Source organism: Dysidea avara, chromosome 5 (assembly GCF_963678975.1).
Source record: "Dysidea avara chromosome 5, odDysAvar1.4, whole genome shotgun sequence".
Taxonomy (NCBI): Eukaryota; Metazoa; Porifera; class Demospongiae; order Dictyoceratida; family Dysideidae; genus Dysidea; species Dysidea avara.
This window is the reverse complement of record NC_089276.1, coordinates 29756447-29772760: the sequence shown is the minus strand read 5'-3', so window position 1 is coordinate 29772760 and position 16314 is coordinate 29756447. Positions and strand designations below refer to the sequence as shown.

Genomic DNA, 16314 nt, shown 5'->3' with positions numbered 1-16314 from the left:
GTGTAATGCTAAGTATACACAGGTACCTAATGCATTTTCAGGGATAACTAACTAGAAAAATCAGTAATATTTTATAACATGGCAAGTACTGGCATCACAAGTCACAATTAACAAATACTTCGGAAACATGACAATCAGATAACAAAATGTAAGACCAATATTATTTAAGATTTGTTTGGACACTGTTCAGCTTTACTTGTCACATCGTAAGCACTAAGGATGATAATAATTATATAACACAATGATATCACTATACTATAAAGAGAAATTATAAATAGTTTCTGACCAAAATTACAATCACTGAAGCTGCTATAAAATGGATCAAAACAGCAGTAAATACACCAGAATATAACAACAGGTAAGTGTGAACCCATGCAAGGCTGGTATCACATGCCAGTCTCCACTTTTGAAAAGATTATGCTCAACCGCTTGAACCATACATTGCAATTCCGCGCAAGACAACAAACTGCTCACCTTCAAACTATACTTGCATCGATGCAGAGGGATGCCTTGAAGTCCAGGGTGATTGTAATGCTGAATTCTGAACAGTGCTAGATGGCGATTTACCTTTTAAAGGGCCATATTTTCGTCGTAGTCCAACTTCAGTCGTCCTCCAATCAAAAACACATGGCAGATTCGAATTCAGCATCATATACGGTTTGCCCAGGACCGTCCTCATCAGCCAGAGATTCACGCGGAAACAATCGGAAACTTTGACTATCACCGGAAACCCTGGTAAATTCCCTGTATTGTATTGAGGGGGAAATTCCGTGCTGATCGAGGTGCTGAGCTAGCGAAAACGGATCGGATAGTTAGAGGCAAAAAAGATGGCGAGCCCCAACTTGGTACCACTTAAAGGCGTAAAGCACATGCAAGACACTGAGTTAGGATGTGGAGCGTACGGAAGAGTTTATAAAGTAAAATACAACGGAAAGATCTGTGCTGCGAAAATGATCCATCCGATTTTAGTTGAACATCGGGTTAGTGCTGAACAAAGGAACCACATCATAAATGCTTTTCGTCGAGAATGTTCACACTGTAGCACCCTCAACCACCCGAACGTTGTAGAGTTTTTTGGTATTTCTAATCCGACTTGGTTGTCAAAGATTCCTGTGATGGTTATGGAACTGATGGATGAAAGTTTGACAAAATTTATTGAAAGAAAACCTCTAGGGCAAATCTCCTTTTTTACAAAAATTTCCATTCTACTTGACATTGCTCGAGGCCTTAATTATCTTCATTCACAGCAGCCAGCAGTTGTACATCGAGATCTATCACCTAATAACATTCTGTTAAAGGACTTGACTAAAACTGGTGCAGTCTTGATTGCAAAAATTGCTGACCTTGGTGTTGCCAAAGTAATTGAAGTTGATAGTAAAGAAACCCGCAGTAGGCTGTCAAAGGCACCAGGAACGGTTGCTTTCATGCCCCCAGAAGCTACTAAAGACAATCCAATTTATGGATTGCCATTAGATATCTTTTCATTTGGAGGAATTATACTGTTTGTGGCTACCCAAGAATGGCCAAAGCCAACGGATTTAATTGAGACAGATCCTGATACAGGGAAAGTTACTGCTTTTACAGAAGTTGAGCGCCGTCAAAAGTACTTGAATAAAATGACCGAGGCAATGGAAATGTTGAAACCATTGGTGGTATCTTGTTTGAACAATAGCCCTTCAAAACGTCCTGCAATGGAGGATATACCTGCCCATCTTGAGCCTTTACTAAGGGTATGTGTGTAGTAATTGTATCTGATGGTCTCAATAGATATAATAGGATTAAAGCGCTATGTATGAACATTAAGCCACTTACCCTTAGTGGTAATTATGCAAGCAAACCTAAGCTATTCAGGTGATGATACCCTACTTGGTTGCAAAATTCCAGTTTTAGGGCTGAAACAGAAAGCTGTAGCTATATATACACACAATGGTATTGGTCATTACAACTTAGATAAATAGTTCAGAAACGATCTTAGGAGTTTTACTACAGAATGCACATCTGTGGATTTTATACTACCTGACTGATGGACTGACTAATTCACTTCCTCATGTATTGTTTTCAGTCAGTGTTACAGAATAAGTGACTAGTTCCGTACCCATCCCACTGTTTCCTTTCCACTTACCAAATACTTTTCCCATTTATTAATCAATATTATTTTTTTGTGCATTCAAGGGCAATATCTATATTTAGTGTATAATACTGACGTGCTATTATTAAATAAAGGTTTTTATAATGTAGAGCCCTACTTGCATTGGAGAAGTATCTTGATTGACATGCCAAAAAGAGGGATACTATTTTGTAAAGTTGCATGATTTCTGATGTGTATATCTGAGCAGGAAATTGCAAACTTTTGTGATCCTTTTATGTCAGATTAGTGGCTGTTTATAGTAAACAGAGGGCTTTCCATATTGTGGTCACTCAGACACTCACTTATCATAAAAGTGTGAAAACCATTGTGACAAAGATGTCTATGTGGGAAAATTTCTATATCTTGTTTTGTTTATTCTAGGGAACTACTGATATCATTGCATATGGTAAATATTTTTATGTAAAGTGTAGGTAAAACCATAGATAATATACCCCCCTGGATTGGAAACTAGTAAGCGCCCCTGGTTACAGGCTGGTTTCGCGCCCCCTTCAATAACAAGACAAATTTCTCTGGGCGAAACAAGACTCACCACTGGTAAAAGGTTCTTTTTCAAGATGTTTTGGAAGCCAACAGCGAGTTTCAAGGCAAATTGGCTCTTTATTGTACAAACGGTAGAAATGAAACTGAACGCGAAATCAGCTGGTTTGGACACATTCAAGGAAAACCCCGAAACCCTGTACGCTACGCCTTCCACACTCAGACCATACCATGGAGCATTATTTGATGACTTCGTAGTATAAATTGTGTAGCGATACTGTTTAGAATCACAGAGAGAATGTGCTTCCAATTTTGCCAAAAAATACCATCTCAAAAACCTACCAAAGAAGTTATGGGAAGGCATATTATTTAGCCGAAGCAATTCTTTATAGCATAGTTAACCTTGTGATACTTTCTATTTCTACCTACAACACTTAGTTTAACCAAGAATGTGCTTCCAAAAAGCATGTAATCCGCCATTGTAAGCCTTCCGACCAAGTGACGTGAAGTGGTCCAACTAACCAGAACAATTATCATAACAACACCACAAGTCATTCTCGTTACAAAATAAAGTCGTTCATGCCACCGTTCTGCTGTAATAGGATTAAATTTGTTGAGGTGCGAAACCAGCCTAAGGACACTGGTTCTTATACAAAGTCTATGGGCGCGCGGCGCAGTTTCCAATCTAGGGGGGTATATTATCTATGGTAAAACTATGAAATGAAGCTCCCTCCCTGCCTACGACTACACATTTTTCTGGTATACAAAACATACTTTGTTGTATTATCTGGGAACTGTCACTCTTTGTTCATGCTCCAATGCTGTCTGGATCAAAAAAGCAACTAATCACTTGCTAGATGCAATGAGCATAGTATCTGTTACATACCACTCGTTACTTTTTTTGTAATGTGTTATTATTATTATTATGTAACTAACTATTTGTAATGCGTTATCCCAACTGTGCCAACCAACTAGAATTGAGGATGCTCTAAAAGGTGGTATGATGATGCATATTTGGTTGGGTTCAAATGAATGTTCTATTTTTCGAATGCACGTTTGAATATTTGAATGTTCATAAACATCAGCGTGTACAAGGTGTAAAGTTCTTGATCTTACACAAAATCAATAATTTTATATGGGCATACATCATAGGAAAGTATTAATTAGGTGTATTATGATATAATTTATATATGAATAGTTTTTGATCCTAATGCTCTCTATATACTAAATATTCAAATATTCTATTGAGTATTGCTACGTATGTACGAAATACACAAAAGAATATTTGAATATTCAGTCGCCGTAATTACATTCCAAATACGATACCATATGTCTGGCCTCTCTAGCTGCTGAACTTGCATCATTATACTAAGTGGCACATCATGCTAAGCGGTGCTACTATCACACAACCATCAGTGTATCTGATTGGCTATAAACTTATGTACAAACGGTGACTAAAAAAATTACGTATCTATTGTCACAATCTGGATAATGTGTAATCCATAGCAAGAACATCACCTGTGCATACACTTGTTTTATTTCAAGTGCATGCATTAATAGTAATTTTGTCAATGTGTGCATTAGGGGATCTGTTGCAGTAGTTCATCCAGCAGCAATCATGAGGTAGGTATAGTGATGTACTAAACTGACATGAGTAGTACAACAGTACAGAAATACAACTAAATGTACACTGATGTACATTGTAATGTATCCTGGTAAAGTTGTTGCACTTCAAAAGAGCAAGGCACTTTCATCATAATTTGATGTGAATGTGGCAGGAGTAGTGTCGATTTCTTTTATAAAAGGTTGTACCGAAATTGATTATAGAACTTAAGTATTATATGCTCATGCGATTTTTATCTCGAGTTGAATTTTGCCACTAAAAACACTCAGATGGAATTGGTTTGTAGAAGGCCACAGTAATAGCCTGGAGTGGATGAAAGAGGCTATGACCGAAGCCACTGTATTTACCACATGCCCAAAAATAGTTCGGTAGCTTGTAGCTACGTACGTTTGTTAATATAATGGAAGAGTTCTAGGAATAGCACGGAAACTTCAGGTAACATAAAGCTGTTGCATCATTCGAATATGGAATTTAAAGGCCTAGACAGGTGTGCTTTGTTGTAGAGTGTTCTTTTTTCGTGGTATCTTAAAGCTGGTATGATCCATATTCAAAGATGTGCCAAAACACACGTGAATAAGTTAATTCGGAGTGGCCTTAATTAAGTCTCTGCTATGTGTTACATGACTAAAAGCAGATAGAAAATTTCTTTATTCTATATGCATTAGTTTTATTTTATCCTGCTAAAAAGTATACTCCTTGGCAGTATCATGAATGCGGCAAATCATATTTACTTTTACTTATTGACAGTACCACCAGTCTAAGCAGCCATAGTGTCCATCCACTCTGGTATCCATCATGGGCTCTAATTAACTGGAATCAATGCTGCATATAAATACATTTGTTCAAGTCACTTTGCAAGTCACTAAGTAGAATAGAAACCTTAGTGATAGAAAACACTACTTTCTGTATTAATAAATGGCATCATCCCCGGGTACGGGCCTGACAGTAACTTGGTTGCAGGCTTGAGAAGGTATTTGGAGGTAAATAGTTAAATGCACTGGAATACTTGTGTTCAGAGTATTTAATGGTATTTTTGCTTCATTTATTTTAATCTATGAAATAATTGGTCGGTTAGGCCCATGAAACAACTAACAAGAAGTGTATGTAATCATAGATGTTATACATAACATGGATTGGAAACGCGCATAAATAATGTCGTCTATCCTTGTTACAGTGCACTAGTTGTAAAGATGTTGACAGCCTGTTCACAGTCCTTTTCTCTTGATTATTTAGTATTGTAGACATTAATTTTACATTGTCAGTGTGTTATGTTGTGTACTGAACAAGAACACAGGCGTGTTTGCTGATATTGGAGGTAATGCCATTGGCAACAGGTGGATAGTGGCAGGTGAGTATCAGTGGATATCTCAACAGTGCTGCTAGCCAACTAGTGATGCCCGTATTTGCATTGCCTATTAAATACTCGGTACGTTACAATAAAGCTTCAACTGCAGTCTTACTCTGCTAGGGTAAAATAATTACAAAATGTAGCACCTGTTTTGGCTTTGTTTTATCGAAGCGGAAGAGCTATACAGTAATACAACTATATCTTAGTAGTCTATTTACATTGTACCTGTTGTAAGTGGTGCAAGCAACAGAATAGAAGCGGTGCTGAACATTTAGTTTCTTCAGGAAAATTACAAAACTGCTCCATAACACCATAATTCAATTTAACAAGAATTTTTCCACCCTACTGTTCGTCAAGAGCCAATGTGTCTAATCAGGCTAGCCTCCAGTTAATGTAGGTGGTAGTTTACTCAGCTGTAAATGACAAACATCACTTAGTAGCTGACAAGAAAGCGAAATACTCCAGCTGTAATAATGAAATTTATTTCGCACACTGTAACGAGGATAGGATACATTTATTAACACAAATTTATATGCGCGTTTCCAATCCACGTTACGTATAATATCTGTGATGTAATAGTTGTAATATGAGCATGAAGGATTTGCCTGAAATGCATGCCCAAAGTCAGAGAACTAAGGGCAACACCATACATATTGGGCAAATCCTGAGTGCTCACGTTAAGCTAGTATGTACCATTTCCATGACATTTGGTTATATCTACATGTATATTTCATATGTACATTTAGAGAAAGCCCCATGCATCTAAGGAAGAAGATTATGTTGATGTAAGCATACTGAATTTCATATATAGTAGGCATTCATATAAACTGATGCTTATTTATATGGCTGCATGTATATGCACATATATATTTGTGTGTGTATGTATGTACGTATGTATGCATGTATGTATGTATGTATGTATGTATGTATGTATGTATGTATGTATGTATGTATGTATGTATGTGTGGATGCATGCATGCATGGATGTATGTATGTATGTATGTATGTATGTATGTATGTATGTATGTATGTATGTATGTATGTATGTATGTATGTATGTATGTATGTATGTATGTATGTATGCATGCATGCATGCATGCATGCATGCATGCATGCATGGATGTATGTATGTATGTATGTATGTATGTATGTATGTATGTGTGTGTGTATGCATATATCGGTATTGGATAGGGAACATGTTTAAACAAGCAGCAGATTCAGATATACATAAACATATATTTATGGGCACTCATGCTCCGCTACGTATATACTAGCAGTGCCTGTTTTATGTGACTTTGACTGTTGATTAAAAAATCTCACACTGTCGCTTTATAACTAAGTTTAGAGTACAAATTGTTAGAGAAAAGGTCTATCTGATCAGATTTGTTTATCAGCTTGATAATATCAGTTATGAGAATGTCAGCTAAAATTCATATCAGTGCACCTCTAATAGAATTATGTGGTGGGTCTCAGAGAAGGCTTGCATGGTGAGTAATGTACATATTTCAATTATCCATAACACTTCATAGCAGTACATTTTTTATAAACATCCTAATGACTCTCTCAAATTGATCTATTCACTTTTTACAGTGAGTGGTCAGCAATTCTTGACTGGTCCATGCAGTATAGTCTGTTAAGTATGTAAATTGGCCAGTAATGTTTGATGGTCTACTGTTTTAATCAACTCTGGTTGTCACAGTATTTCTCAGTTATGTACTTTTGGCCCCTGTGTTAACACTGTTGAATCACTCACCATGCATACTTACCCCTCCCAAATTTGGTTTTAATGTTACACGATTAAACATTTGACATGGATTGACTTAACCCACTCACTGCCATAACTACCATATGGTGGGATCGATTATTAAAAAGCATGTAGCATAACTTTCTAAGCACTCTGTACTATGGTCAAGACTTAAAATGATTGTAAAATAGTTGTATCATACATATCTGCATGTACGCGGACTCACCCGGTCTACTCACATGATTACTTGTAGTTTGTTTATATAGTCAACACACTGTATCACTGTTTTCTATACAGTAATCCCACCACTCAAATTTGATTAAACACTGGGCATCAGTCAGGCCAATCCAAAATAAATGTCTGGTCTCAAATAAAGGTTACGGGCTGGATCAGAAATGCTGGGAAAGAAATTTTACATGAGGAAATACGGTACTTACTGTCCCAATAGCCAAGTTAGTAGGCTTAATGTAGTACAAAATGGTAAGAACTAAAAATCTAGATCTCACAATTGCAATTTTTAGTATTTGTTTTAGCCCTATTTCCTAATGTAAGATATACAGTCCGTCAATGTTTTTGTCTATAAATGCACACATCCTTTTACCTTGTGGCTGGATGTAATCATACTGTATGTACAGTACACATACGTACACTGTATGCACATATATGTATGTCTCACATGTACTTATGATGTCAAGAGTTAACTCCATTTCATATTCTGTATAGTTGGATTTAACTGGTGAACGTGAAAATGACAAAAAAAAATCTGATCTAAGCAAAGCATCTTTAGAGTGAGTCAGATATAAATACATACGTACTTACAAAAAAGCCCAACTGTAAAGCGTTCAGGATTTCAGAAATCTTGAAGTTTTATGTATGTTAATGATTATAGATTTTTTTACTAATAAAAACATCTTGTGGGTCAACTCTTCTCCGTTTTTGATCTATTTTTGCATAAGAAACCTCCAATACAGTTGGCTTCAAAACTTTCCAATATCATTCTTTCAATGCTTTTAGCATGGGTAATGAAAATCTTTATTGTAGTTCTAAATGTTATTGAGCTGTGTCCATGCACTGACGTGCGTGTGCGCGTGTGTTTGTGTGTGTTTATTATTATTATTATTATTATTATTAACTAGGACCGCGTCACATATAACCAAGTACATACACCAACGTGACAGCCCCCCGGTGAGGCTATTAGGTGGTGAATGCATTATCCCCAAATCAACTCAATATGTCACAGTAGTGACAGATATAACACTATAGTGGCATCGTAACTAAAGGCCACCAGTAGCTAAGTGCCAGTACATCATTGGTGTGGTATAAATGGCACAGTGATGTGTACAAAGTATATGTATACAAAACATACAAGAGAGAACTATACATTATTGCAGTATTGTATGCAGCAATACATTATAGGCAACATCACCATGCAGATAAAAATTATTAGCCAATATACAGCAATGCATATCAACATCAACTAGAGCTAAGTAAGGTTCATCAGTGATGTAGCAATGGCACAGTGATGGGTGACACACCATAGTTATGCATACACAACTTTCAGGAGATAGCTACACAATGCTGTAGGCGTATGCAAGCCAGATGAACCAGATAAAGGAAGACAGCCAAGCCACTAGAGCCTAGTAGCTACGCCAGGTGAAGGCAAAAAAGATTAAGCACGTATTGAATTGCCTGACACCAACACAAAGAAAGTTCGCCATGCCAGCTGCACAAGACAAAATTGTTTACTTGTATTTTATATGTAACTGTAAGCTTATTGTAAAGAGCGTGGCATATGTCAGTTTAATGTTTTCTTGTATTGTTTATTTACATGAATCAGTGAATCCACTGGCAGCTGGCATGGAGACTTGAGATGTTACAAACATATAAACTTACTTGTAATCTTCTTGTTTACACAAGTGGCTTCTGTAATCTTCTTGTTTACACAAGTGGCTTCTGGCTCTCCTGCACGGGCATCACTAATCTTCTTCGCGCAATATGTAAGTAATTAAGCAAGGGTGTGGTACAGGGCGTTATATAGAATTACACGTATGGTCAAGTCATCAGCACAAACAGGAGCGACGATTATACGTTTGTGCCTTCATTCACAGGCGAATCTATCCCCGGTTAGTTCATGTCTCTAGGCCTCGTAGTTTTCTCAAACATTAATTTTTAATTATTTATTTATTTAATTATTTATTTATTTATTTATTACGTAATTTTAACCGCGTTTCGTATTATTCTTAGTACTTGGTTATATAATTAACACTTTACAGTGACCAGCACTGAAGGTCTGACAGCAACATATGCTGCAGCCTTAGGATTTATTTACCTAACCTAATTTCAAGGACTTACACTTAGTGACTTGACTTAGTGACTGACTTATTTGACTGATAAGGTGTAACAGAATAGGGACCAAAAAATCCCTCCAACCCCAAGATTCAAACTACAGGTCACCCAATGTCTAGTCGGGGCCACACTCAGTCTTCCTCCAGGAGGGATGGATATTCTTCCTTAAACCTAAAGTATTTATTATTAACACTTTACAGTGACCAGCACTGAAGGTCTGACTGCAACATGTGCTGCAGCCTTTGGATTGCTTAGTGTGTGTGGTGCATGGACACAGTTCATTAACATTTAGAACTACAATAAAGATTTTCATTACCCACTCTAAAAGCATTGAAAGAATGAGCCTATTAAGTTTTCCCATTAGGCAACAAAGAAACCACAAAATGAATGTGTGTGCACGCGTGTGTGTGTGCGTGCGCCACACACTTAAAAAAATGCATAATAATTTTGACGTGCTAAATGAAAGCCTGACCGTTGGCATTTTTTCTTGAAGTTCATTTTGTGGTTTCTTTTTTGCCTAGTGGGAAAACCCGATAGGCTGTTAGAGTTTCAGTCTTATCTAATAAATGCTTTTGGAGTTATAGCAATGGACACCAGGGTGAGTGAAACAGCCCATGAAAATGTGCCTAAATAACAAATCACCTCAATATTCATTATGATCTCTATTGGTTTTTTTCTTACTGTTGTGAGGACAATAGATGGCTCAGGTGATCTCAGTATATAGGTATCCAGGCATATAATTTACTATCAAAATGTCAAAACTCATAAGAAATTACAGTACTTAATATGGTGTATATTTGTCACACACAGTGATATAGACATACCAGCAGGAAAGAAGAAGCCAAAACAAGAACACTCCTCATCCCACCTGTGGTATGCAATACATGTATGTTTTAATAACTAGATAAATATAAATTGGAAATGTGAAAGAGAATAGAAATCTCTTTAAAAAACACAAAACAACAAGATACGTATACTGGGGTGGCATTGTAAACCACCAGATCCTTCTATATAGGCAAAATGTGGATGTTCAAGACATTGCCACTTTTGAAATCTTTGTGAGTCAAAATGTAGTTTGTTGCCCCAGCAACAAACAAAAGTTAACAGGCTAGCTTCCATTGGGTGAGTTGTCAACATGTAACACCATGTGTGACCATCTGTCACCTGGTTGCATAAGCGCACATCATAATTAAATTCCACAATTCTAATATAGTAACAGGTCAGGTTTTGCTCATCATTATTATCACTGTCATGTATGATTGTTGGTGCTTTACCAGGGTCAATGATCCTTGAATATTCCTCAGGCAGTAGAGGATCTCAGCCTGTGAAGTTAACGATATCAAAAATTCCCATCCACCAACCCTGATAGCCTGCTTTCTTATATGTTGCTTTTGGTAACTGGGGTGTGGGTGTGAATTGCTGAATAATTGAAGTCAATAGCTGCCTAGTCCAAGGCTGTGTGTGTGGTATCACAAAATGCTTACTGTCATTAGATTTAATGTGTCACAACTGATTGTGCTAATCCTTATTACAATTGAATGTTTGCATTGTGGTTGCTGAATGTTGCTGCTGCTGGGTTGACGTACGTAAGTAATACTGGATGTATTATGTAAAGTTTTCCGTGACAGTGATAACACATACTCATTGCCTATTTGGGCTGGTGTATCATACCCCAGTTGCCTACCTCCCCCAAAGAGTTGTATGTATATGTATGTATGTCTGTATAACTGATCTGTAAAGTGATGTGTTGTTGTAATATGATGCCGTAATGTTATAGAGCTTGGTGCGGTGGAAGGGTGGTTTGTGTAGGAAAGCATGCAGTAATGTGTTGTGGTATGTTTGTACATGCTCAAGTTAGGATGTGAAATAAAGTTATGTGGTTTACTGTACTTAGCATCCTAGTGATGCCTTGTTATTTCTGCCCTTTTCCCAATCCATATTAGCAGTCTGAGGTGCACTTTAGTGTTTTATCAAAGACTACCTTGTTAGAATACTGTAGAGTATAGCAGTTTTTTTTAAGGTAATCAGCATACAAATTTTCAAGGGTAAACATTTTAATGAACCAATCGTTTCCTTATTTTCAAGAGAAATTTTCGTGCATCATCATCTGATGGGTTATACAAAATAGACTGCTGTGCATTTACAAGAGATTTGTAACTGATAGTTTCAGTACACATGATAACTAGTTACACTCTGCCGATGTTTTAATTAAAGACAACGTGGCTGTTGGCCATGTGATAACAACCATCTTGGTGGTGGAATTTTCATTAGGTACTATGACATGTACATACAGTTTCTGGCAATGTAGTTGTTTAATCAATGTTGAATGTTTTTAAGAGTGACAATTGTACTGCTCTAGCTAATGATCTGCTAGGACTTGGTACATGTGCAAACAATGCAATTTTGAATAATGCATTGAATAAATATTTTGAGGGGAATTTTCACGGATAGCTATTCTGAATTACTATCAATATTCATGAGAATCACAAAATGTCCCCTGAAGAAACTTATATGGTATCTCAAACTAAGACAACCCATCTACAGTGAGCAAAGAGACACAGGACATCAAATCATGGCATGATAATGAATAGATGGTTTAACGATAAGTGCTGCCAGGTATTCACCATAATAATCATGAATAGATTATAGCCATGAATAAAATTACAGTCACACATGAATACCATTTCAGTGCTAATGGATCAGCATGCATTCAGTAACATCACTGCAAGACAGGTGTCAAAAACTCTATCAAAACAGCATTATAGAACTCACATACAGTATATTAAAAACAGCTTCATGGGGGCTCCTTAGAATGCTTTCACCATAGTACCATAAACACTTAATCCCACAATCAATCTCAAGATGTATGACTATATAACAGCACAAAGAGATGGTAAAGGATATCAAAGAAATCAGAGGATTTTTTTTGAATGAGTTAATGTGATATACAGTAGGCACACCTAACTGTGCAATATCTTGAGATAGACACACTGCCTTAATTAATAATGATTTATTGAGATATATGTACTGTTTACACAGTGTGTATATCTCATTAACTTTCAGTGCAGTATGTGATATATATGCACTGGCTTTCCTTTGATCTGAGGTGTGAAAGCGGCACATGTAATAGTTATACCATGGCCATGTCCAAGCCTGAGGCTGCAGGTAGTTGAATCCCGAGTGGCCATTGTATAAATAATATATCGTACCTGTATACCAATAAGGCATGCTTACCTAATTGGTAAAAGACAAACTTTGTTCTATACGTGGTTATCTACAGTACATATTGATGGTGGGTTTTTAAGTAGATATTTAAGTTACTGACCTTGAGAGCATTTGAGTTATCTTGTCACATTGTTAATGATCCTAACTTCGTGAAAACAATGATGTCTAGTTGCTGAACTATGAAAATTTTTTTTGATTTCAAAAGAATACCAAGCCTACCTGAGCTAATACGTTAAAGTCCATGCTGAACTTAAACCCACAATGTAAATCTTTAAGTAGGTCCATATATAGAATCAAAGAGGAAATGCCTCAGCGCCAAAGGTATTTGTGGTCAAGTCAGAGGAGGTTGGACACAATATAAGTGCTTCTGGAATTTATTACTGTTAATTGCATATTTCTAATATGTGACGGGGAGTAAGTCACTGAGTGATAGAAGAAATGTTTAGCAATATCCACACCACGTTACCTTGTGCTTCTTAAGATGAACAGCAAATTCTTATTGCAAGGCAGGTGTGCGAGTTTCTAATTCTCTTTTCAATTCTCTGTGAGGCCCAGCTAGCGGCATCCGCTCTCCTTTTTCAATACCCTGAGAGGCTTTGTTAGCATGCACATTGCTTTCTTCGACTATTACTATGCTTAAATACAAGGCGTTCCTATAGTATTGCACATGGATTCTACCCAGCAAACACTTACACACGTGATCCCCATAGATTTTAAGAACGATTTACGTGCCTGGAGTATAGTGGAGTCGAATGGGGTTGACCGGCTGAATAAACTAAACTTGAAGTGCACTCTCAAATGGTATTTGTGAAAACTTTCATGAACGCTTGGTTAAACATTCAATACAAAATGTATGCGTTCACGTGTGTGTGTCCAACCTCCTCCTCTATGGTCAAGTGATATTGTCCTAACCACAGGGTGATCAGTATTTTGATATTTCCCTGTGGGCAGGTAAATATGTAAAAGATAACCCTATGGTGTTTTCTCTGAACAAAGGTGTCAAAATGGTATACACAGTTAAGTGTGCATACATCATGTTTGCTCATGAATTACTAGAAATTATCAGATTTCTTTGATGTCCTTTACCATTTCTCTCTACTGTAATATAGTCATACTTCTTGAGATTGCTTAAAACATCTTGTATTTAGATGTTCTGGGCTTATTTTTTCACTGTATAAGCCCACAATAAAGCTTTTTGTGTGCTTGCATTATTACGTTTGTGTACGTTTGAATCCTCCATACAGCAACGCCTTGTCGTTATTCTTATGTAGTTTTCATTATCCACTATTGAAATTCACATGGCACAATACAAATGCACTCATAAAGCATGCTAGTATTTTCCCACACATGTAGGAGGTGCATGTGGCACATACGTATTAGTTATACCTCAGGCACTCGTGCTATGCATATATGTGCACCCATGCCCGTGGTATAACTGTAACATATATAGATATATCTTGTGTCATTGAAGATTTGTGTAGTGTACGTACTTACATAGCTTTATAGAAAGTGGTACTAATATTTAATATGTGTAAAACTTATGTAGGTATGTTGGCTGTTTGCCATGCAATAAAGCAGAAAACTTGGTTAAGGACCTTTATGATGGGGTTTTTTTAGTGAGAGAAGACAATGAAAATAAAGGACAATACGAAATTTGCGTAAGGTATGATTACATAGTTGACAAGTGGACATATATAATTATATTTATATATCTTTTATAGATGGAAGAAAAAGCCTCATCATCTCACAATCTTTATTGATCCAAAGACACATAATTTCTATGTAGCCAAACAAAAAATGTTTTCTACTATCTATGTAAGTGGATTAAATACCTGATTTGATTTACATGTGAGTACTCACTTAAACTTTACCCTGAGTGTCCAGACTGCTTTATTTCCCTTTGTGTTTGGTTGAGGGGAAAGTTCTGGTGAAAATCTGACAGCCATTTTAATCTGAGGCAGCCTCAGATTGGAGACAGTGATGGTTACTGCAAGATGCTAGACTAGTATTAATGAAGTGCAAATGATACACACTTAACAACTACTTGATAATCCTTGTTACGATAATGTGAAAATACAACCGTCATGTTTCTGCACGAGTGTAATGAATGATTAGCACGTTTCATTTGAGTAGACTTTTTATTTATGTCAGGAGCAAATTAGCTGTGGAGACAGCATGGATACGATAGAATATTTCCTGGAGTTGCATCATGCCTTAAAGAAAGATGACAGCCAAGAATGCTTTTAAGTCTTTCTCTGAAGCCTTAATAGCTACTGTACTATGCAATCAGTGCTACATGTAAGCAAGCCAACAACACCAGCACAAACTAGAGAAATTAGAGTTTGTAGATGTGTGAGCCAACAAGTTAGCAAAATATTAGAAGGAATTGTATGAGTCATCAAGCTACTCCCATGATTGGGTCTCGTTCTGGTCTAGCATCCACAAGCAGTATACTTAAAGCCTGTTTCACATATCCACAAACACATTTTCTACATCTACGGTTGGTGTTTCAGATGGTTGTTCCCAGTGTGTTTTAAGCAAAACTTTTAAAGTAGTTTTGAAACCAGGCTTGGACGCTTGTTTAATAAGTAACCTTTTGAGGTGTTCCCAGCTGATGTACTCATCATGCAACAGAGTTTTAGTGTTAAGTTTCTGACTCCAGATCCCTAGTAGAATAGTACGTAGTTACTAAATTTTGTTATGAAATATCATGGTTATAACTACACAGTGTATAGGGCTAAAATTAATTAACTCTTGGTAAGAAGTAGAGGTACTACAATCATACCAAATTTTGTCAAAAACTGAGCTACAGTGTAAGACCTTGAATTCCTTGTTTTGTCATGGAATGATCCCTACTTGCTTCTAGGACTACACAACAAATTCTCATGTGTAATTTAATTGCTTATTTACAATACATGTAGCAAAGTTTTTTTTTTTTTTTTTTAATACACATAGTGCAGTAAATATAGTACTGCATATAATTTTAGCAATTTTTCAGTTAATTAATGTGCTATACTTTACAGGAGCTGGTTGGGTACTATCAAGAGCATTCTTTGAATTCTGCATTTCCTGAGATTGCAACTATGCTGAAGTATGCATACTACATTATTGTCTCTCCTCCTAAAAGGCCTATTGAGCTTCCCTGGCCAATCTCACCTCAAAATCTTCCTCGTGATATTAATGCACTTAGTCTATCTGTACAAGCTCCTGTTCAACTCCTTGATGAAGTAAGCATTCATACATTTGTTCATGGTACATAGTCTGTATACGTGACCAGATCTGTAAAAAGGGGGTCTTATAGCCTTTTCAAACTTCCAAGTTTAACTAATCACAGCTCCTCTTACATTTAACCTATTACCACTCAGCAATAGTACTAGGCTAGAAACATACTGTGACCAAGT

General features: G+C 36.7%; 1 protein-coding gene across 2 annotated transcripts in view; it reads left to right on the top strand.

The window, feature by feature from the left end:
- The first annotated feature begins 744 nt into the window (after positions 1-744).
- The window catches only part of LOC136256688 (uncharacterized), a 35062-nt gene continuing 19492 nt past the window's right edge, over positions 745-16314 (top strand). The window contains exons 1-8 of one of the 2 annotated variants that reach the window (XM_066049670.1): positions 745-1730; positions 4211-4249; positions 6345-6383; positions 8066-8130; positions 10499-10561; positions 14460-14576; positions 14635-14728; positions 15937-16140. In XM_066049670.1, coding sequence (XP_065905742.1) covers positions 828-1730; positions 4211-4249; positions 6345-6383; positions 8066-8130; positions 10499-10561; positions 14460-14576; positions 14635-14728; positions 15937-16140 — 1524 coding nt within the window. In that variant the 5' untranslated portion in view covers positions 745-827. The remainder of the gene's footprint in view (positions 1731-4210; positions 4250-6344; positions 6384-8065; positions 8131-10498; positions 10562-14459; positions 14577-14634; positions 14729-15936; positions 16141-16314) is intronic. The other variant, XM_066049671.1, reaches the window with a different exon arrangement.